The 22710-nt window shown below is 51.4% G+C and overlaps 1 protein-coding gene across 2 annotated transcripts in view; it reads right to left on the minus strand.

Annotated features, from left to right (window-relative positions):
* LOC122544393 (actin-like protein 6B) overlaps positions 1–22041 on the minus strand; it is an 85755-nt gene extending 63714 nt beyond the window's left edge. Inside the window, exons 1-3 of one of the 2 annotated variants that reach the window (XM_087982695.1) lie at positions 21856–22041; positions 10344–10420; positions 8007–8172 (exon numbers count right to left, since the gene is read on the minus strand). In XM_087982695.1, coding sequence (XP_087838821.1) covers positions 8007–8172; positions 10344–10420; positions 21856–21880 — 268 coding nt within the window. In that variant the 5' untranslated portion in view covers positions 21881–22041. The remainder of the gene's footprint in view (positions 1–8006; positions 8173–10343; positions 10421–21855) is intronic. The other variant, XM_087982697.1, reaches the window with a different exon arrangement.
* Between the last annotated feature and the right edge of the window lie 669 nt (positions 22042–22710).

Here is a 22710-nt window from a genome sequence, read left to right on the forward strand (position 1 = left end):
GGATTGTTACGTCTCTCTTCTTTTAGAATGACCATGTTGGTTTCAGTTCTGTCATATGTAAATTGCAAAAAGTTACATTCTCAAGTGAACTTTAACAACTGGTGTCATGTCAACCCAGATAATGTATTGAAGGTGTTAGCTCCCTGTGTGAGACTGTCTGTCTGTGCTACAATGGTCAGACTGATTCTAATCTAAAAACCGGATTTACAGAAACTTACATGGATTCATGCAGTTTTTGAGCAATGTACAATGTCATTCTGTACGTGCAAATTCACCCCACAAACTTATACGCGTGTGTGTGCAAGTGGGTGCATGTGTGTGCACGTGGGTGCATGTGTGTGCACGTGGGTGCGTGTGTGCACGTGAATGCGTGTGTGGGGGAGTTGGGGGGGTTTATAAGTGTCTATGAGAGGGTGTGTGTGGGAGTGTATGTGTGAGCATATGAGAAAGGGTCTGAGTGAGTGCCTCTCTGTGTGTGTGTGTGTGTAGGAGTGTCTGTGTGTGTGTAGTGCAATGGTGGTCACCTGTAGTGTGACATGAACCCAAGATCCCGGTTGAGGCCCTCCCTAGGGGTACTGAACTTGGCTATCAGCCTCTGCTTGGCCACATTTCGTTGTTCCTGTCCCGAAGTCCACCTTGGAGGGCAGTCACCCAAAGGTCTGAGGTCGAATGTCCCTGACCGCTGAAGTGCTCTCCAACTAGGAAGGAACACTCCTATTGTTGATTCTTCTGTGGTGTCCCCGTAGCCTCTGTTTGGTCTCGCCAATGTACCATGCCTCAGGGCATTCTTGCCTGCAGCGTATGAGATAGACAACGTTGGCTGAGTCACATGAGTCCCTGCCACATACATGGTGGGAGGTATCCCCACGCGCAATGATGGTATCCGTGTCGACATTCCGACACATCTTGTAGCATCTACCGTGACAAGGTTGTATGGTATAGTCCTGTCAGCAGAGGCTGATAGCCAAGTTCGGTATCCATGGGGAGGGCCTCAACCGGGACCTTGGGTTCATAGCACACTACAGGTGACCCCACTGCACTACACATACACACAGACACACACGCATACATACATACAGACACACACACACACGTACACTCCCACACACACACATATACAGACACACACACATACACACACACAGACACACACACACACATACATACACATTCCCTCACACACACATACAGACACACACACTCCCACACACACACACATACAGACACACACAGACACTCCCACACACACACTCCCACACACACACATACAGACCCACACATACAGACACACACACACTTCCACACATACAGACACACACACACATACAGACGCACACATTCAAACACGCACACACATACATAGACACACATATACTCCCACACACCCCCTCTCACAGACTTAAATCCCTTTACACTCACACATTCACACACCCTTTCACAGACACTCATAACCACCCCCACCCCCAACAACTCCCCCCCCCCCCCACCCCACACACACACGCGTATAAGTTTTTGGGGTGAATTTGTACGTACAGAATGACATTGTACATTGCTCAAAAACTGCATGAATCCATGTAAGTTTCTGTAAATCCGGTTTTTAGATTAGAATCAGTCTGACCATTGTGGCACAGACAGCCTCACACAGGGAAGCTAACACCTTCAATACATTATCTGGGTCGACATGACACCAGTTGTTAAAGTTCACTTGAGAATGTAACTTTTAAAAAAAGTTTTGCGATTTACATATGAAAGAATTGAAACTAACATGTTCATTCTAAAAGATGAGAGACTGAACAAACAATTCAAGTCTTTCTCAATGTATAATTTCAGCTACATCACACTGTAAACTTTTGCTATAAATTCTGTGTCTTACAATCTTATACTCCACAACCACCTGATGAAGGAGCAGCGCTCCGAAAGCTAGTGCTTCCGAATAAATCAATTGGACTCTAACTTGGTGTTGTGTGATTTTTAAGTTTGTCCACCCCAGTCCAACACCAGCATTGCCTGATCATGATGAAACAGAGAGAGGAAGAGTGAAAAAGTACACAAAAGGAAGTCTTGAATAAAGCTCAGGGATGGAGGGTAAAGATAGAGATAGGTGAAAGACAGAACAAGAGGAGCTTGCAGTACAGCACGGAAACAGACCCTTCGGTCCAACCCGTCCATGCCGGCCAGATATCCCAACCCAATCTAGTCCCATTTGCCAGCACTTGGCCCATATCCCCCCAAACCCTTCCTAGTCATATACCCATCCAGGTGCCTTTTAAATGTTGCAATTGTACCAGCCTCCACCACTTCCTCTGGCAGCTCATCCCATACACGCACCACCCTCTGTGTGAAAAAGACGCCCCTTAGGTCTCTTTTATATCTTTCCCCTCTCACCCTAAACCTATGCCCTCTAGTTCTGAACTCCCCGACCCCAGGGAAAAGACCTTGTCTTATTCACCCTATCCATGCCCCTCATGATTTTATAAACCTCTATAAGGTCACCCCTCAGCCTCCAACGCTCCAGGGAAAACAGCCCCAGCCTATTCAACCTCTCCCTGTAGCTCAAACCCTTCAAACCCGGCAATTTCCATTTATTTATTTCTGATCCCTTTCAAGTTTCACAATTTCCTTCCTATAGGAAGGAGACCAGAATTGCACACAATATTCCAACAGTGGCCTAACCAATGTCCTGTACAGCTGCAACATGACCTCCCAACTCCTGTATTCAATGCTCTGACCAATTCATTGAATAACAATTTTACCTTTTTGATTCAGAAGGCATACCAGCCCTTATAGCAGCAGGAGATTACATTGTGGGCACCTGTAAAATGTCCACATTGGGAAGGATATATTGGCCTCGGAGGCAGTACAATATGGATTTTCTCAGAATGATCCCTGGATTCGCGCGGTTAAATTATGAACAGAGATTATGCAAATTATCGAGAATTTGGAAGGTTAAGGGGTGATCTGATTGAAGTTTTCCAAACATTAACAAGAGGAGCCGGAGGAAATCAAGATTCCGGAACTGGAGGCATAGTCCAATTCAGGAGAGATGTCTGAAAGCATTCCTCGAGGTGGGGCAGCACGGTGGGTCAGTGGTTAGCACTGCTGCCTCACAGGTTCGATTCCAGCCTCGGGCAACTGTCCGTGTGGAGTTTGCACATTCTCCCCGTGTTTGCGTGGGTTTCCTCCGGGTGCTCCGGTTTCCTCCCACACTCCAAAGGTGTGAACGTTAGGGTGGATTGGCCGTGCTAAATTGTCCCATAGTGTCCAGGGATGTGTAGGTTAGGGTGGATTGGCTGTGCTAAATTGTCCCATAGTGTCCTGGGATCTGCAGGTTCGGATGGATTGGCCGTGCTAAATTGTCCCATAGTGTCCAGGGATGTGCAGGTTAGGGTGGATTGGCCGTGCTAAATTGTCCCATAGTGTCCAGGGATGTGCAGATTAGGGTGGATTGGCCGTGCTAAATTGTCCCATAGTGTCCAGGGATGTGCAGGTTAGGGTGGATTGGCCGTGCTAAATTGTCCCATGGTGCTCAGGGATGTGCAGGTTAGGGTGGATTGGCCGTGCTAAATTGTCCCATGGTGCTCAGGGATGTGCAGGTTAGGGTGGATTGGCCGTGCTAAATTGTCCCATAGTGTCCAGAGATGTGCAGGTTAGGGTGCATTGGCTGTGCTAAATTGTCCCATAGTGTCCAGGGATGTGCAGGTTAGGGTGGATTGGCCGTGCTAAATTGTCCCATAGTGTCCAGGGATGTGCAGGTTAGGGTGGATTGGCCGTGCTAAATTGTCCCATAGTGTCCAGGGATGTGCAGGTTAGGGTGGATTGGCCATGCTAAATTGTCCCATAGTGTCCAGGGATGTGCAGGTTAGGGTGGATTGGCCATGCTAAATTGCCCCATAGTGCCCAGGGATGTGCAGGTTAGACTGGATTATCCATGGGAATGTAGGTTTATAGGATAGATGGGGTTGGTCTGGTTGGGATGCTCTTCAAAGGGTTAGTGTGGACTTGATGGCCCGAATGGCCTGCTTCCACACCGTAGGGATTCTATGTTTGCAATTCAGCCTCACAGACAGCAGTGGATGCGAGATCAGTTGTTAGTTTTAAATTTGAGATAGATAATAATACACAAGTACCAGGAGCAGGAGTAGAAGTTGGTTTGCAGGTGCAGCAAGTCATGAGGAAGGCAAATGGAATATCGTCCTCCATTGCTAAGGGGATGGAGTTTAAAAGCAGGAGGTTATGTTGAAGCTGTACAGGCCGCACCTGGAGTACTGTGTGCAGCTTTGGTCTCCTTACTTGAGGAAAGACGTACTGGCTCTGGAGGGGGTGCAGAGGGGGTTCACTCGGTTGATTCCGGAGTTGAGGGGGTTGGCTTATGAGGAGAGATTGAGTAGACTGGAACTATAATCATTGGAATGACCCCCTCGTTCATTCAGTAAGATCGTGGCTGACCTTTTCCTGGCCTCGGCCCCACTGACCCACCTGCTCTCATTAACCCTTAATCCCTTTACTGTTCAAATCTCTCTCTCTCTTTGCCTTCGATGAGGCAGCCTGAACTGCTTGCCTGGGTAGAGAATTCCACAGATTCTCAACCCTTTGGGCGAAGACGTTCCTCCTCAACTCCGTCCCAAATCTGCTCCCCCCTTGTTCTAGTTTCACCCACCAGTGGAAACAGCCTCTCTGCTCCTATCTTATCTATTCCGTTCAGCATTTTATATATTTCTATATGATCGCCCCTCATTCTTCTGAATTCCAACGATTATAGTTCCAATCTACTCAATCTCTCCTCATAAGCCAATCCCCCTCAACTCCGGAATCAACCGAGTGAACCCCCTCTGCACCCCCTTCCAGAGCCAGTACGTCCTTCCTCAAGTGAGGAGACCAAAACTGCACACAGTACTCCAGGTGCGGCCTGTACAGCTACAGCATAACCTCCCTGCTTTTAAACTCCATCCCCATAGCAATGGAAGGCAATATTCCATTTGCCTTCCTCATTACTTGCAAACTTCTTGTGATGAAACAAAGGTGTTAAGAGATACAGGCTAAAGGCAGGTATATGGAATAAGCTCACAGTGTAGCCATGATCTCATTAAATGGTGGAACAGGCTCAAGGGGCAGATTGGCCTACTTGTGTTCCTACGTCCTCTTTAGCCTGGTTTTTCACCTCTCCCCAGAGGAAGGCAGGAGCGGTTCAGTTGGTAGCACTGCATCACAAGGTCCCCGGTTCAAGTCCGACTCCAGGCATGTAAAACCCAAGGCAAAGGTCCCAGTGCAGTACTGAGGTGCTGTGTTTCCAGTGAGACATTTAACTAATGCCCCGTCTGTCCTCTCAGATGCCGTGGCATTACTCCTGAGAAACGCTTTTTGGTGACGTCACTTCTGAGGTAAAGTGTGCGGTTCTGATCACCCTGTTATATTATTATTAACATAGACATAGAACATAGAAGAATACAGCGCAGTACAGGCCCTTTGGCCCTCGATGTTGCGCCGATCCAAGCCCACCTAACCTATACTAACCCACTATCCTCCATATACCTATCCAATGCCCGCTTAAATACCCATAAAGAGGGAGAGTCCACCACTGCTGCTGGCAGGGCATTCCATGAACTTACGACTCGCTTGTAATACCCGACTCCATACGCGGGAAAAGGTTCACACTGTCAACCCTATCTAACCCCCTAATCATCTTGTACACCTCAATCAAGTCACCCCTAAACCTTCTTTTCTCTAATGAAAACAGCCCCAAGTGTCTCAGTCTATCCTCATACGATCTTCCTTCCATACCAGGCAACATCCTGGTAAACCTCCTCTCCACCCGTTCCAGTGCCTCCACATCCTTCCTATAGTATGGCGACCAAAACTGCACACAATATTCCAGATGCGGCCGCACCAGAGTTTTATACAACTGCATCATGACCTCAGTACTCCGGAACTCAATTCCTCTACCAATAAAAGCCAGTACGCCATATGCCTTCCTCACCGCACTATTTACCTGGGTGGCAACTTTCAGAGATCTGTGTACATGGACACCAAGATCCCTTGGTGTCCATGTATTAAGCTGGAGGGGGTTCAGAAAAGGTCTTTGTTAGAACATAGAACATTACAGTGCATTGATGTTGCGCCGACCTGTGGAACCAATCTGAAGCCCAACTAACCTAAACTATTCCATTGTCATCCATGTGTTTATCCAATGCCCATTTAAATGCCCTTAAAGTTGGCGAGTCTACTGCTGTTGCAGGCAGGGCATTCTCTGAGTAAAGAAACTACCTCTGACACCTGTTCCTATATCTATCACCCCTCAATTTAAAGCTATGTCCCCTCGTGCTAGCCATCACCATCCAAGGAAAAAGGCTCTCACTGTCCACCCTCTCTAACCCTCTGATTATTGCATATGTCTCAATTAAGTCACCTCTCAACCTCCTCTGTAACGAGGTTGTTGCCGGGAATGGAGGAGTCATAAGGAGAGGCTGAGACTTTTATCCCTGGAGCGTAGGAGGTTGAGGAGTGACCTTATAAAATCATGAGGGGCACAGTTGAGGTGATGAGTAAGGGACTTTTCCCAATGGTGTGGGATTTCAGGACAAGGGGACACAATTTTAAGGTGAGAGAAGAAGGATTTACAGAGGGCATGACAGATGACGTTTTTACACAGAGAGAGTGGTCAAGTGTGTGGAATGAGCTGCCAGAGGAAGTGGTGAGTGCAGGTACAGTTACAACATTTAAAAGACATTTGGATGGATACATGAACAGGAAAGGTTTGGAGGGGTGTGGGCCAGGAGCAGGCAGCTGGGACTGGTTTAGTTTGGGATTATGGTCGGCACGGACTGGTTGGGCCGAAGGGTCTACTTCTGTGACTCTATAACAAGCAACGTACAAAGAAAACAGATTATTTGCTCATTATCACACTGTTAACTGACTCAGGATGAGGGGGACACAGGATACTGCACCCTGCAAGCCACATGCCATCCTGACTTGGAAATATATCACCGTTCCTTCAGTGTCGCTGGGTCAAAATCCTGGGACTCCCTCCCTAACCATACTGTGCGAGTGTCCCTATACCCCAAAGACTGCAGTGGCTTAAAATGGCAGCTTGCCACTGTAACCATAATATAGCTTGAAGAGGTAGATTTTGTCCTTTTTTTTTAATGAAGAAAGGTTAAGAGAAAGATGCCGAAAGGTCTACTCGGAGCCAATAAAGGAAACAGTTTGTGAGGCCTTGGGTTTATTAAAAAAAGTAAGAACAATAGAAGCAGCCTGACTGGGTGGGTGAAATTCCCCACAACCAGGATTTTTAGTTTTTCAGTTGCAGTTGCTGGGGTCTTGAAGCTGGGTTTAGAAGCTGCTGTACATCTCTCCCTGCTACTCTCTCTCTGAGTTTTCTCTTGATGTCTTTCCTCCTGGACTGGAGACTTGCCTGTGAAACAATCAACTTTACTGATTTTTGCCTTTTGCCAACGGTGTGTTTATGGGATGTTACTATTGGAAAAGTTACTGGTTAGTAGTTAAATAATCTATTATTCTGTTCAGTTTTCCAACAGAGTTAAATCATTCCAATGTCTTCTTGCTTTTAACTAGCGTGCATGAATAAAATATGTTTTGGTTAGTGCTGGAGAGTTTAACCAACCGAATTGAATGCAGTACAAAACACCTGACACTTGCCTTTAAACTAGGGAACACTCAGGATTCTAGGCCATCTTCGAAATATATTTTGACAGGTTTTGGTCAGGGTCATCGCATCAGCTCTGAATTGTCAATCCACTTGCACAGGCCTAGGTGGGTGCGGTTAGATTCAAACTGTGGTGGCCTCCATAGAGGAATAGCTGGCTGAAGCTCAATGGCTGGGCCTAGCCACGAACAAGGATCAAGCAACCATACCCATGCTGAACCCTGTGGCCCGCCCCAGGAAGTGGATGGGTCTCAGGTGGGAGAGTGGCACAGGATACGGGGTCACATTCGGGTCTATGGCATTCCCCCCCCCCCCCCCCCACCTCACCTCCGAAACAGTCACTCACTCATTGCATTCTTCAGAGGAGAGATAACCTCCACACCCTCCCTGGGCACGTGCAGGGAGTTAGTGTCAATGTAGTATGTCTTCCCCGACTTAGCGTCCTTCTCTCCATCGATCTCCATAGCCGCCTCATCGTGGTTAATGAGTCCCACGGTGGTCGGGAAGTCCGCCTGGGAAAACAGAAACCAGCAGAGACGTCGGGGCGAGGCAAAAACAAAAGGCTTGTTTCAGTTTCACTCCCCCCCCCCCCCCCACCCCACCTCCGGGAGTGAAATCACAGACAGAAAGGTGTGGACAACTTTGAAGTGAAAGGGTGTGACAGAGGGTGACCCACACCCGGTCAGGAAGGGAAGGGTTGGGTTGGAACTATGGGTGGGCGCAAGACCTAAGGAGGAAATTTCAATGACACACAATGAGTAAAGCTTCCTCTACACTGTCCCCTATCAAACACTCCCAGGACAGGGACAGCACAGGGTTAGATACAGAGTAAAGCTCCCTCTACACTGTTCCCCATCAAACACTCCCAGGACAGGGACAGCACAGGATTAGATACAGAGTAAAGCTCTCTCTACACTGTTCCCCATCAAATACTCCCAGGACAGGGACAGCACAGGGTTAGATACAGAGTAAAGCTCCCTCTACACTGTTCCCCATCAAACACTCCCAGGACAGGGACAGCACAGGGTTAGACACAAAGTAAAGCTCCCTCTACAATGTCCCCATCAACCACTCCCAGGTCAGGGACTGTACAGGGTTAGAAACAGAGTAAAGCTCCCTCTACACTGTCCCCATCAAATCCATGTTGAGTTGTGGAGATCTACAGCAGAGAAAAAATGCCCTTCGGCCCATCGAGTCAATGCCTGTCCGAAGTAATCACCTAACTATTCCGATCCCATTTCCCAGCACTGGGCCCACAGCCTTGACATTACAAGAGCCCATCTGAATATTCTTAAACGACCAGAGGGTTTCTACCCTCACAGGCAATGAGTTCCGGATTACTGCCACCCTCTGGGATTTCCTCACATCTGCTGTAAACTGTCAGGGCAAAAACTATTTCTTCTTGACCTTCCCCTCAAACTCTTCCAATTACAAATCTCTGCTGCCTGGTTACTGATCTGACTGCTATATATCTTTCCTATTAAGTCCCTCATGACTGTATACCTGACAACTAAATCTGCCCTCAGCCCCTGTTCCAAAGAATCCAATCCCAGCTTATTTGACCGTTTGTCACGGGTAAAATTCTTACGTGCATTCCTACAAGCGGACAGTGAAGGAGGTTATCTCAGATTACAACAGGACCTTGATCAGATGGGCCAATGGGCTGAGAAGTGGCAGATGGAGTTCAATTTAGATAAATGTGAGGTGTTGCATTTTGGGAAAGCAAACCTTAGCAGGACTTGTACACTTAATGGTAAGGTCCTCGGGAGTGTTGTTGAACAAAGAGACCTTGGAGTGCAGGTTCATAGCTCCTTGAAAGTAGAGTCACAGGTAGATAGGATAGTGAAGAAGGCGTTTGGTATGCTTTCCTTTATTGGTCAGAGTATTGAGTACAGGAGTTGGGAGGTCATGTTGCGGCTGTACAGGATATTGGTTAGGCCACTGTTGGAATATTGCGTGCAATTCCGGTCTCCTTCCTATCGGAAAGACGTTATGAAACTTGAAAGGGTTCAGAAAAGACTTACAAGGATGTTGCCAGGGTTGGAGGATATGAGCTATAGGGAGAGGTTAGGGCTGTTCTCCCTGGAGCGTTGGAGGCTGAGGGGTGACCTTCTAGAGGATTATAAAATAATTAGGGGCTTTGATAGGGTAAATAGCGAAGGTCTTTTCCCCAGGATAGGGGAGTCCAAAAAAAGAGGGAAAGATATAAAAGAGACCTAAGGGGCAACTTTTTCACACAGACAGTGGTACGTGTATGGAATGAGCTGCCAGAGGAAGTGGTGGAGGCTGGTACAATTACAGCATTTAAAAGGCATCTGGATGGGCATATGAATAGGAAGGGTTTGGAGGGATATGGGCCGGGTGCTGGCAAATGGGACTAGGTTAATTTGGATTTCTGGTCAGCATGGACACATTGGACTGAAGGGTCTGTTTCTGTGCTGTCCGTCTGTCTGACTTGATAATTCCACCTTTCTCTCTGCACTCTTTTGGTTTGATAAGTGTGTGGGCATTTCAGAAGCAGCAAGAGTTTGGGCACTGCAGAACAAGTAACTGCCAGGTAGTAGCAGAGAGAGAGAGAGAGAGAGAGAGAGAGAGGGAGAGAGAGAGGCAGCAGAAGTTAGTGGGAACGGGCGCAGGTTAAGATACAACAGCAAGTGAAAAGAAACGAGCGACAATCGTGAACCTTGGGGCAGTCCTCTCCAGCGTAGCCAGCTCTCACAGTGTATGAGCCGATGTCAAACACAAGAGCTCCCACCTCATCTGACAGAGAGAAGAGAGAATTAGCAGCAGCACTCAGAGATATTGACAGGACACACAGCCCTGGCTAATGGTACATTCAGTAACAGGACACAGTAACTGGAGAGACACTAACAGAATATGAGGCAGTGGTTAAGGGTGGGGATTCCAGCACCTGGTATCAATAGACATTTCATTCATCCGGAGCTGTCCTCCTGCGATTAACCAGAAATCCCTCATTTTCAAGCTCACACCCAGTTCCCTGGAGAGCTCATTTATTTTTATAATATCTCTAATCCTGAGCCTTCAAGAGAGGCTGTGAGTTGGCAGTCTTTTGAGTTCCAGACTCTCACAACCCTTCAACCCTTCCACTGGTTACTTCCTGTCTTCGCTGTCAACTTACCGGCCTGTCTCGTGAGGAAACGCAACTTTTCCTTTCCCCCCCTCTCCAGGTCCCTCACCACTTTGTACACCTCCATGCGGCCTGCCCTCAGCATCTGTTCCTCACAGGTAAAATTCTCCCATTCTCAGCAAACTCTACTCTCTCGGTCTCACTACCTCACGCCATACCTCACTCGCACCCCCCCCCCCACCGGTGGGCACCCAGCCTGCGTAGGCCTCAGTTTCAAAATCCTCATCCTTGTTTTGAAATACCTCACTCCCCGGCCTATCTCCGTAAGCACCTCCAGCCAGACAGACCTCCGAAATACCTGCAGTCCTGCAATCCCAGCCTCTTGCCCACCCTCTCATTTCCATCGTTCCATCATCAGTAATCATGCCTCCAGCTGGCTTAACCTTTAACCTCTGGAATTCCTTTGTTCCCCACCCCCCCCACCCACTCCTTTCAGATGTTCCTTGAAACTAGTTTTTTTGACAGAGTTTTGCATCATCAGCCCATTGCATCCCCTTAGTGTGTCAAATTTGAGATTGTTCTTTAGGTGCACTGCAAATGCAGTGTTGTTGTTGCATTAACCAGCTGGAAATGGCACAGTTTGCTAGCATGGTCACTGGTTAATCTCCCAGCGCCTTGTCCTACAGGGAGCAATACACCCTCCATCCATCACAGGATGTGAAGGAATCTATTCAGATGGTTCCAGGACGAGAAGGGGATATCCAGCCAAGGACTGGGGGCTGGTGGGAGCAGAGACATAGTCAATGGGCTGGTCACCCAGCGGTAGAGGCTAATGCAGAGAGTGTGGTGCTGGAAAAGCACAGCAGGTCAGGCAGCATCCGAGGAGCAGGAGAGTCGACATTTCGGGCATTACCCCTTCAGCAAGCCCGTCGATTCTCCTGCTCCTCAGACGCTGCCTGACCTGCTGCGCTTTTCCAGCACCACACTCTCGACTCTGATCTCCAGCACCTGCAGTCCTCACTTCCTCCTAGTAGTGGTTAATGCTGCAATGACCAGCAGCTCTTCAATTTCAACTCATTAATACAAGTGGAATTAAATGTGATCATTCTGAAAGCATCCTCCACCACAGGTAAGGAGATTTACCATCCTTACCCAGTGTGGCCTACCCGTGACTCCAGACCCACAGTCACGGGGCTGTTTGTAACGACCCTCCGTAATGGCTGAGGAAGCCGCGAGAGGAAAGTTAAAAAGGAATGAACAAAGAAAATGTACAGCCCAGGAACAGGCCCTTCAGCCCTCCAAGCCTGAGCCGATCCAAATCTACTGTCTCAACCTGTCGCCCATTTCCTAAGCATCTGGATCCCTCTGCTCCCCATCTACTTATGCATCTGTCCACATGCATCTTAAATTAATCTACTGTGCCTGCCTCCACTACCTCTGCTGGCAACGCGCTCCAGGCACACGCCACCCTCTGTGTAAAGTATTTGCCGTGTGTATACCCCTTAAACTTTTCACCTTTCACTTTGAAAGTGGGACCTCTCGTTACTGAATCCATCACCCTGGGAAAAAGCTGGTCTCTATCCACCCTGTCTATACCCTTCATGATTTTGTAGACCTCAGTCAGGTCCCCCCCCCAATCTCCTATTTTCTAATGAAAACAATCCTAACCTACTCAATCTCTCTTCATAGCTAGCACCTTCCATACCAGGCAACATCCTCGTAAACCTTCTCTGCACCCTCTCCAAAGCGTTCACATCCTTTTGGTAATGTGGTGACCAGAACTGTACACAGTATTCCAAATGTAATCAACGTCTTGTACAATTTTAACATGACCTGCCAGTTCTTATACTCAATACCCCGTCCGATGAAGGCAAGCATATGCCTTCTTGACCACTCTGTGCAGCAACCTGTACAATGGACCCAACTCCCAGGTCTCTCCGCTCATCAACTTTTCCCAAGGCTCTTCCGTTTACAGTATAGTTCGCTGTAGAATCAGAAACCGGACAGATCATCCAGTATCGGCCGAGACACCGGAAACGGCAAAGGCGCGTCCAGCCCTTGGAAGGAAAGTCCACTTTTCTAATCCCAAGACAGCTGTCTCTCTCTCTCTCTCTCTCTCAGTCACACACACACACACACTAATACACACACACACAGTCACACACACACACACTAATACACACACACAGACACACACACTCACACACATACCCCACACAGACACACACACAGACACACACACCCCACACAGACACACACATACCCCACACAGACACACACACAACACACAAAGTCACACACACACACTCACTAACACACAGACACCCCACACACACACTCACACCTCCACACACACACTCACACCCCCCACACACACTCACACCCCCCACACACACTCACACCCCCCACACACAAACTCTCACACACACTCACACACACCCCACACAAACACACACACACTCGCACACATCCCACACAGACACACACACACCCCACACAGACACACACACACCCCACACAGACACACACACTCACACACATACCCCACACAGACACACACACACCCCACACAGACACACACACTCACACACAGACAACCCCCACACAGACACAAAAACACCCCACACAGACACACACACTCACACACATACCCCACACAGACATACACGCAGACACACACTCACTCACACCCCAGACACAGACACACACCCCACACTCACACACACACAAACACACACACACACTCACCCCCCCCACACAGACACACACACTCACAGACACCCACACAGACACACATAGACACCCCCCCACACACACAGACAACCCCCACACACACACAGACTCACCCACACACATACACACCCAAAACAGACACACACATACACCCCACACAGACACACACACCACCCCCCACACACACAGACACCCCCCCACTCACAGACACCCCCACACCCCCACCCTCACAGACACCCCCCCACACACACACAGACACCCCCACACACACAGACACCCCCCCACACACACAGACCCCCCCACACACACAGACCCCCCCCACACACACACAGACTCACCCACACAGACACACACACACTCACACACACCCCACACAGACATACACATACACCCACAGACACCCCCCCACACACACTCAAAAACACACACACACACCCAGCCCCCACACACACTCCCGCCACACACACACACACACGCCCGCCACACACACATCCCCCCTACACAGACACACACATCCCCCCCACACACACACATCCCCCCCACATACACACACACATCCCCCCAACATACACACACACATCCCCCCACATACACATATACACACACACTCCCCGCCCACACACACACACACACCCTACACACACTCACACCTTCCCCCCACACACACACCGCCCCACACACACACACCGCCCCACACATCTCCCCCATACACATCACACACACATCCCCCCCACACACCCCACACATACACACACACCCAGATACACACATCCCCCCCACACAGACACACACATCCCCCCCACATATACACACATCCCCCCACATACACACACACATCCCCCCACATACATATATACACACACACACCCCGCCCACACACCCCCCCCACACACACACATCCACACCCCCCCCCACACACACACACCCACACCCCCGCACACACACACCCACACCCCCGCACACACCCGCACACACACACACCCACATCCCCCCACACACCCTCCCACACACCCCCCACACACACATCTCCCCCACACACACCCCCCCACACACATCTCCCCCACACACACCCCCCCACACACATCTCCCCCACACACACCCCCCCCACACACCCCACACACACCCCCCCCACACACCCCACACACATCCCCCCCACACACCCCACACACATCCCCCCCCACACACATCCCCCCCACACACATCCCCCACACACCCCCCCCCACACCCACACACCCCCCACACACACACACACCCCACACACACACACCCCCCACACACACACACCCCCCACACACACACCCCCCACACACACAAACACACCCACACCCCCCCACACACAACCCACACACACACAAACACCCCCCCACACACAACCCACACACCCACACACCCCCCCACACACAACCCACACACCCACACACACACCCCCCACACACACACACACACACACCCACATCCCCCCACACACCCTCCCACACACACCGCGCCCACACACACACACCCCACACACATCACCCCCACACACACCCCACACACATCCCCCCCACACACACCCCACACACATCCCCCCCACACACACCCCACACACATCCCCCCCACACACACCCCACACACACCCCACACACACCCTCATACACACACACACCCTCATACACACACACACACACACCCTACACACCCCCCCATACACACACACCCCACACACCCACCCACATACACACACACACACCTTCCACACACACAGCCCCACACACCCTCCACACACAGCCCCACACACACTCCACACACAGCCCCACACACACTCCACACACAGCCCCACACACACATCTCCCCACACACCCACCCCTCCCACACCCGCCCCACCCACACCCCACACACACACCCCCAAGCACACCCCCCCACACACACACCTCTCCACACACACACACACACATCCACACACACACACATCCACAAACACACCGCCCCACACACAAACATCCCCTCCACACATCCCCCCCACACACACACAAACCCACCCCCACAAACACACACCCACACCCCACACACACCCCCACAAACACACCCCCACAAACACACACCCACACCCCACACACACCCCCACAAACACACCCCCACAAACACACACCCACACCCCACACACACCCCCACAAACACACCCCCACACCCCATACACACCCCCACAAACACACACACCCCACACACAAATCCACCCCCACAAACACACACCCACACCCCACACACACCCACCCCCACAAACACACACACACATCCCACACATACCCCCCCACACACACACCCACACACACACCAAAACACCCCCCCCACACACACACACACACCCCCACCCCCAAACACCCCCCCACACACACACACACCCCCACCCCCAAACACCCCCCCCACACACACACACCCCCACCCCCCCCCACACACACACTCCCCCACCCCCCCACACACACACTCCCCCACCCCCCCACACACACACCCCCACCCCCCCCACACACACACACCCCCCCCCCACACACACACACCCCCCCCACACACACACACCCACACCCCCCACACACACACACCCAGACCCCACACACACACACCCAGACCCCACACACACACACACCCACACCCCACACATCCACCACACACACACCCCACACCACCCACCCACATACACACCCTCCACACACACAGCCCCACACACCCTCCACACCCCCACACACACATCCCCCCACACATCCAACCCTCCCACACCCGCCCCACCCGCACCCCACACACACACCCCCAAGCACACCTGCCACACACACACACACCCACATACACAAACCCACAACCACACTATCCCACACACACCGCACCACACACACATCCCCTCCACACACACCCCACACACAAACCCACCCCCCACAAACACACACACATTCCGCACATACACCCTGCGCACACACACCACACACACATCCCACACATACCCCCCCCACACACATACACACCCACACACACACCATACCCCCCACACATACACACACCCCCCCACACACACACCCCACCCATAGCCCCCCACACTCCCACCCCCACACTCCACACACACCCCACACATACCCCTCACACACACACCCACACACACACACCCACACATACCCCCCACACACACACCCCACACACACACCCTCCACGCACACAGCCCCACACACCCTCCACACCCCCACACACACATCCCCCCACACACCCACCCCCCCACACCCGCCCCACCCACACCCCACAGCACACCCCACCACACACACACACCCCACATACACACACCCATAAACACACCGCACCACCCACACATCCCCTCCACACACACCCCCCCCACACGCACACCCCACACACACACACACCCACCCCCACAAACACACACCCACACCCCACAAATACACACACATTCCCCACACACACCTCACACACACACATCCCACACATACCCCCCCCACACACACACACACCACACACACCCCCTCACACACACACCCCACACACACACACACACCACACACACCCCCTCACACACACCTCCCCACACACACACCCCCCCCACACACACACACCACACACACCCCCACACACACACACCCACACACACACACACACACCCAGAACACACACACACACACACCACACACACCCCCTCACACACACACACCCCACACACACACACCCCACACACACATCCTACACATATCTCCCCACACACACACACCCCACACATACCCCCCCACCCCACACACACAATCCACAATTACCCCCCACACACACACACCCCACACATACCCCCACCCCCCACCCCACACACACACACACCCACACCCTCCCCACACACACATCCTCCCCCCCACACACATTCTCCCCACACACACCCTTCCCACACACACAGACCCCTACACACAAACCCTCCCCCCACACACACCCCTCCACACACACACCTCCACACACACACACCCACACCCCATACACACACCCACACCCCATACACACACCCACACACCCCATACACACACCCACACACACAACCCCCACACACCCACCCATGCACACACACTCTCGTACACACACCCCTATGTACACACAAACCCTCCACACACACCCCCTCTACACACACCTCACACACCCCCCCACACACACACCCCCGCACACACACACGTACACACAACCCCCTCCACACACACCCTCCACACACACCTCACACCCCCCACACACAAACACCCAAACACACACACACACCCCCACACACACACACCCCACACACACTCACCCACTCACACCACACACACACCCCACACCCACCCACTCACACTCTCACCTCCCCCCCCACCCCCCATACACACACCACACACACATACACACAGTATTAGGCCTGACATATTCACCCGACCTACCTTACAACCAATGTCCCATGTACCACCATCACCAGCCCTGGGTCACACCAGCTAGAATTGATGATGGTAGAGTGGTCGATGGAGAGGGATTGCCCTGGGAGTCCTCAACGTCAACTCCCTCTGGACCCCAGGTAACCTCATGGCATCAGGTCAATCATGGGAAAGAAAACCTCCTGTTGATTACCACCTCCCAATTTGCACCCCCTTCCCCATCCCCCTGGCCAACCCTGTCACCTGAATCTACCATGTTGGACAGTAATTGGAAGATGGTTGGCAAGGGCGTAGAATGGGTTTGGGGTCTGTGACATACATGACCGAGAGTGACCCGGTCTGACTACTGACCAGGCTAACCACTAACTGGGCTAACTAAGGGCACAGAGACATACAGCATGGAAACAGACCCTTCGATCCAATTGCCCGTGCTGACCAGATATCCTAATTTAATCTAGTCCCATTTGGCAGCATTTGGCCCATATCCCTCCAAACCCTTCCTATTCATATACCCATCCAGACGCCTCTTAAATGTTGCAATTGTACCAGCCTCCACCACTTCCTCTGGCAGCCCATTCCATACACACGCCACCCTCTGCGTGAAAAAGTTGCCCCTCAGGTCTCTTTTATATCTTTCCCCTCTCACCATATGCCCTCTTGTTTTGGACTCCCCCACCCCAGGGAAAAGACCTTGGCTATTCACCCTGTCCAAGCCCCGAATGATTCTATAAAGTCACCCCTCAGCCTCCGACGCTCCATGGAAAACAGCCCCAGCCTGTTCAGCCTCTCCCTGTAGCTCAAACCCTCCAACATCCTGGTAAATCTTCTCTGAACCCTTTCAAGTTGAACGACATCTTTCCTATAGCAGGGAAACCAGAATTGCACACAGTATTCCAAAAGTGGCCTTAGCAATGTCCTGTACAGCCTCCACATGGCCTCCCAACTCCTATACTCAATGGACTGACCAATAAAGGCAAGCATACCAAACGCCGTCTTCACCCCCCTCCCCACCGTCTACCTGCGACTCCACCTTCAAGGAACTACGAACCTGCACCCGAAGATCTCTTTGTTTGGTAACATTCCCCAGGACATCAACTGTTAAGTATATCGGTGACAATAGCTCCTGTACAGTCCAGACCTACCACCGTGACAGATACGTAAATAAGGTCTATACGTCTGCCTTCTGCCCGTGTCCCTAAATACAACACTCCCCAAACTCTCTCCCTCCGTGACCCTAATCGTGGGGCATTGAAACCTGTTGCATTGGCTGGAGTTTGGCAGAGACCTATCGAGAGTGACTGGGAGTGAGGGAGGAAGGGTTCCTGGGAGATCAAGCAGCCTCATACAGGGCAGTTGCTAGAACTTCACAGTGGCTATTGTTAGTGATTCCAAACCTCCCACCCCCCCCCCCCCCCCCCCGCCCCGGGATCCCACTTCCCAGCTTTGGGAACTTCCCCTACCTTTGCCCCCTCAGGGTAAACACAAATATTTTCACCTCAGTTTTCAAATTGACAATCGATCCCGTTATCAGTTGAGGGAGATTGTCAGAACACAGCCCTGAGGGTGGCAAGGCGGCTCAGTGGTTAGCACTGCTGCCTCACGATGTCAGGGACCCGGGTTCGATTCTACCCTCAGGCGACTGTCTGCGCACGTTCTCCCTGCGTCCAGTTGGTTTTTCCTCTGGTGAATCAGTACAGCACCTCTTCCAAAGTCAATATCTCCTTCCTGAAGCTGTTGACTTCAAATCTGGTCCTGGATCAGTGGTGCTGGAAGAGCACAGCAATTCAGGCAGCGTCCGACGAGCAGCGAAATCGAGGTTTGCCTGAATTGCTGTGCTCTTCCAGCACCACTGATCCAGAATCTGGTTTCCAGCATCTGCAGTCATTGTTTTTACCTCTTCAAATCTGGTCCACCCAGGGCCTTGTGTTTCTGAACTATGTTTCCTGCCTCCTTGTAATCTACATTAAAGGGCAAAACTGAGGCTCCTCCACAGTAAGCAAGGTCAATATGGAATTTGATTGATGTTCTCCAGATATCAAGGTAGGACACTGGATAAGGAGAAACTATTTTCGGATGTTGAGACAGTATAAAAATCAGAGCCAGGCTCTTTCTGAGTGAAATGGGGGAACAGTTCGAAAGGCATAGGGTGGGGGGAGTTTGGAACTCTCTGCTACAAACGGCACTTGTCAATTTGCAAACTGAGATGGATAGGTTTTAACCCAAAATATTAAGGCAGGGCTTCCCAAACTGAAAGGATCATGATGGCTCTAAGTGGGGTCCTGGGGTTGAAGTCTTGGCTTTGGGAGTTGCAAGGTAACAGTGGAGTTTCAACTGAGCTCTAACGACCGTGATCCCACCCTAACATCTTCACGGTCCTCACAGTTTCCTTCCCCTGCCACCATCCCCTGGACCATTTTACCCCAACCCATCCTCTCTTAGGGGCTCAGGACAAATTTCGGGGCACTGGACGAGGTCACAGATGGGTTAGGGGGCACAGATCCACTGTGACCGATGCCAAAGGCAATCTGTTTCTGAGATTAGATTAGATTCCCTAGAGTGGGAAACAGGCCCTTCGGCCCAACCAGTCCACACCGACCCTCCGAACAGTAACCCACCCAGACCCATTTCCCTCTGACTAATGCACCTAACATTATGGGCAATTTAGCACGGCCGCTTCACCCTGACCTGCACATCTTTGGAGTGTGGGAGGAAACCGGAGCACCCGGAGGAAACCCACACAGACACAGGGAGAGTGTGCAAACTCCACACAGTCACCCGAGGCTGGAGTCGAACCGAGGACCCTGGTGCTGTGAGGCAGCGGTGCTAACCACTGAGCCACCGCGCTGACGAGCCCACAGCGCTGCTTCGCAAGAACAATCCCACGACAGAACCACAAAGGTGGTCCCTGTCACGTGAAAGATCTGTCGTTAGATTGTCAACATCTTTAAGGCTTTCCTTATCCAGACGGCCCCTCTGCATGAGCGTTAGCGGAATATGCAGATCTTCACCGGTGAGACCATCACCGCTAAGCAGCTGACTCACTTTCTCCCTGAATCCCAGCACGGGGGAACTGCACAGCAGAAACCGGCCTCTGATCTCTGTTCGACTACACACCTGAGAAACATAAATAGACCATTCGGCCCATCAGGTCCACCATTCAGAGCTCGATCTGGTTATCCACTTTCCTACCTCTTCACCCTCGATCCCCTCCTTTTCCCTGGGGTGGGTGGGGGGAGTCCAGAACTAGAGGGCCATAGGTTTAGGGTGAGAGGGGAAAGATATAAAAGAGACCGAAGGGGCAACTTTTTCACACAGAGGGTGGTACGTGTATGGGATGAGCTGCCAGAGGATGTGATGGAGACTGGTACAATTGCAACATTTAAGAGGCATCTGGATGGGTATATGAATAGGAAGGGTTTGGAGGGATATGGGCCTGGTGCTGGCAGGTGGGACTAGACTGGGTTGGGATATCTGGTCAGCATGGACGGGTCTGTCTCCGTGCTGTACATCTCTATGACTCTGATTAAAAACCTGTCTCAGCAGCACTCTGCGGTAGAGACGTGCCCCCACTCTGGGAGGGTAAAACAAACCCTCCTCCCCATCTCGGTGTTAAATGTGCAACCCCTTATTCTGAGCTTCTGGCCATTCAAACCTTCAGTCATTCCCCCATTCTAACGTGGGGCCCTGAGCACCCAGGGGAGCCCCATCCCAAATCCATCCTCATGAAAATGTACATTCAAAACCCTTTGACAAATTCAGACACAGTAGGAGATGAAAGGCAGTCCACCCTTGAAATTCAAACACTGCACAAAGGACACGAATTAAAACAGCAGAATCCCGTAAAAGCCCTCGATGGGGCGTCTTAAAGCAAGCTTACACCGAAACCCCAGCCTCCCCCCCCCACCAACACCAAAATAAATCACATCAATATCACAGAATCCAACATTTGCTGCTGATCTGTTGTTTTTTTTTACCTCCTCCATACACCCCGCCGCTCATCGTTGCAAAAACAAAATATGATTTCGCTTTAATTTTGTAAAATGTGCAAAAGATATTTCCCACCAGCACCAAACTGAGGAGCAGGAGAGTGACGCGGTGTGCACAGGTCGGAAGACAGGGGGGACAGCAGAGACAGCACAAACAGACTAGGGATTCACACAGAGAGAAGGGAAAGAGCGACTCCCTCCCTTTCCCAGCCGCTATGTGCTCCTCCCAGTGTCACACAACCACTTGGCAGCGAAATATTAAAGGCGTAGGTGACACCGAAGGGGATCCATAACCTCAAAGCGGCTGGCTAACAGCGAAAGGGTGGGCTGTCAGGTCTTCAGAGGGGAAGGGGAACTTGCTGTTTTAATCAGGAAGGGATATAAGGAAGGGGGAAAGGCAGGAAGGTGGATGGTGGGATCCTCACAGCAATTTGGATGGGCCGAATGGATTTGCATTCACCACAGTCGGTGAACACAGAAAGCCAGCGAGGGCCACTCGGCCCTTTGAGCCCGTACTAGCATTCGATATGGTCATAGCTGACTGTGCAATTTGGGCAGCACGTTCAGAGGTTAGCACTGCTGCCTCACGGCGCCAGGGTCCTGGGTTCAATTCCAGCCTCAGGGTGACTGTCTGTGTGGTGTTTGCACATTCTCCCCATGTCTGCGTGGGTTTCCTCCCATTGTCCAAAGATGTGCAGGTTAGGGTGCATTGGCCGCGCTAAATTACCCATAGTGTTAGGTGCATTAGTCAGGGGGAATGGGTCTGGGTGGATTACTCTTCGGAGGGTTGGTGTGGACTGGTTGGGCCGAAGGGCCTGTTTCCACACTGTCAGGAATCTAATC

Source organism: Chiloscyllium plagiosum, unplaced genomic scaffold, assembly GCF_037043375.1.
Source record: "Chiloscyllium plagiosum isolate Xiang-an unplaced genomic scaffold, Cpla_swu_hap1 HiC_scaffold_44, whole genome shotgun sequence".
Lineage (NCBI taxonomy): Eukaryota > Metazoa > Chordata > Chondrichthyes > Orectolobiformes > Hemiscylliidae > Chiloscyllium > Chiloscyllium plagiosum.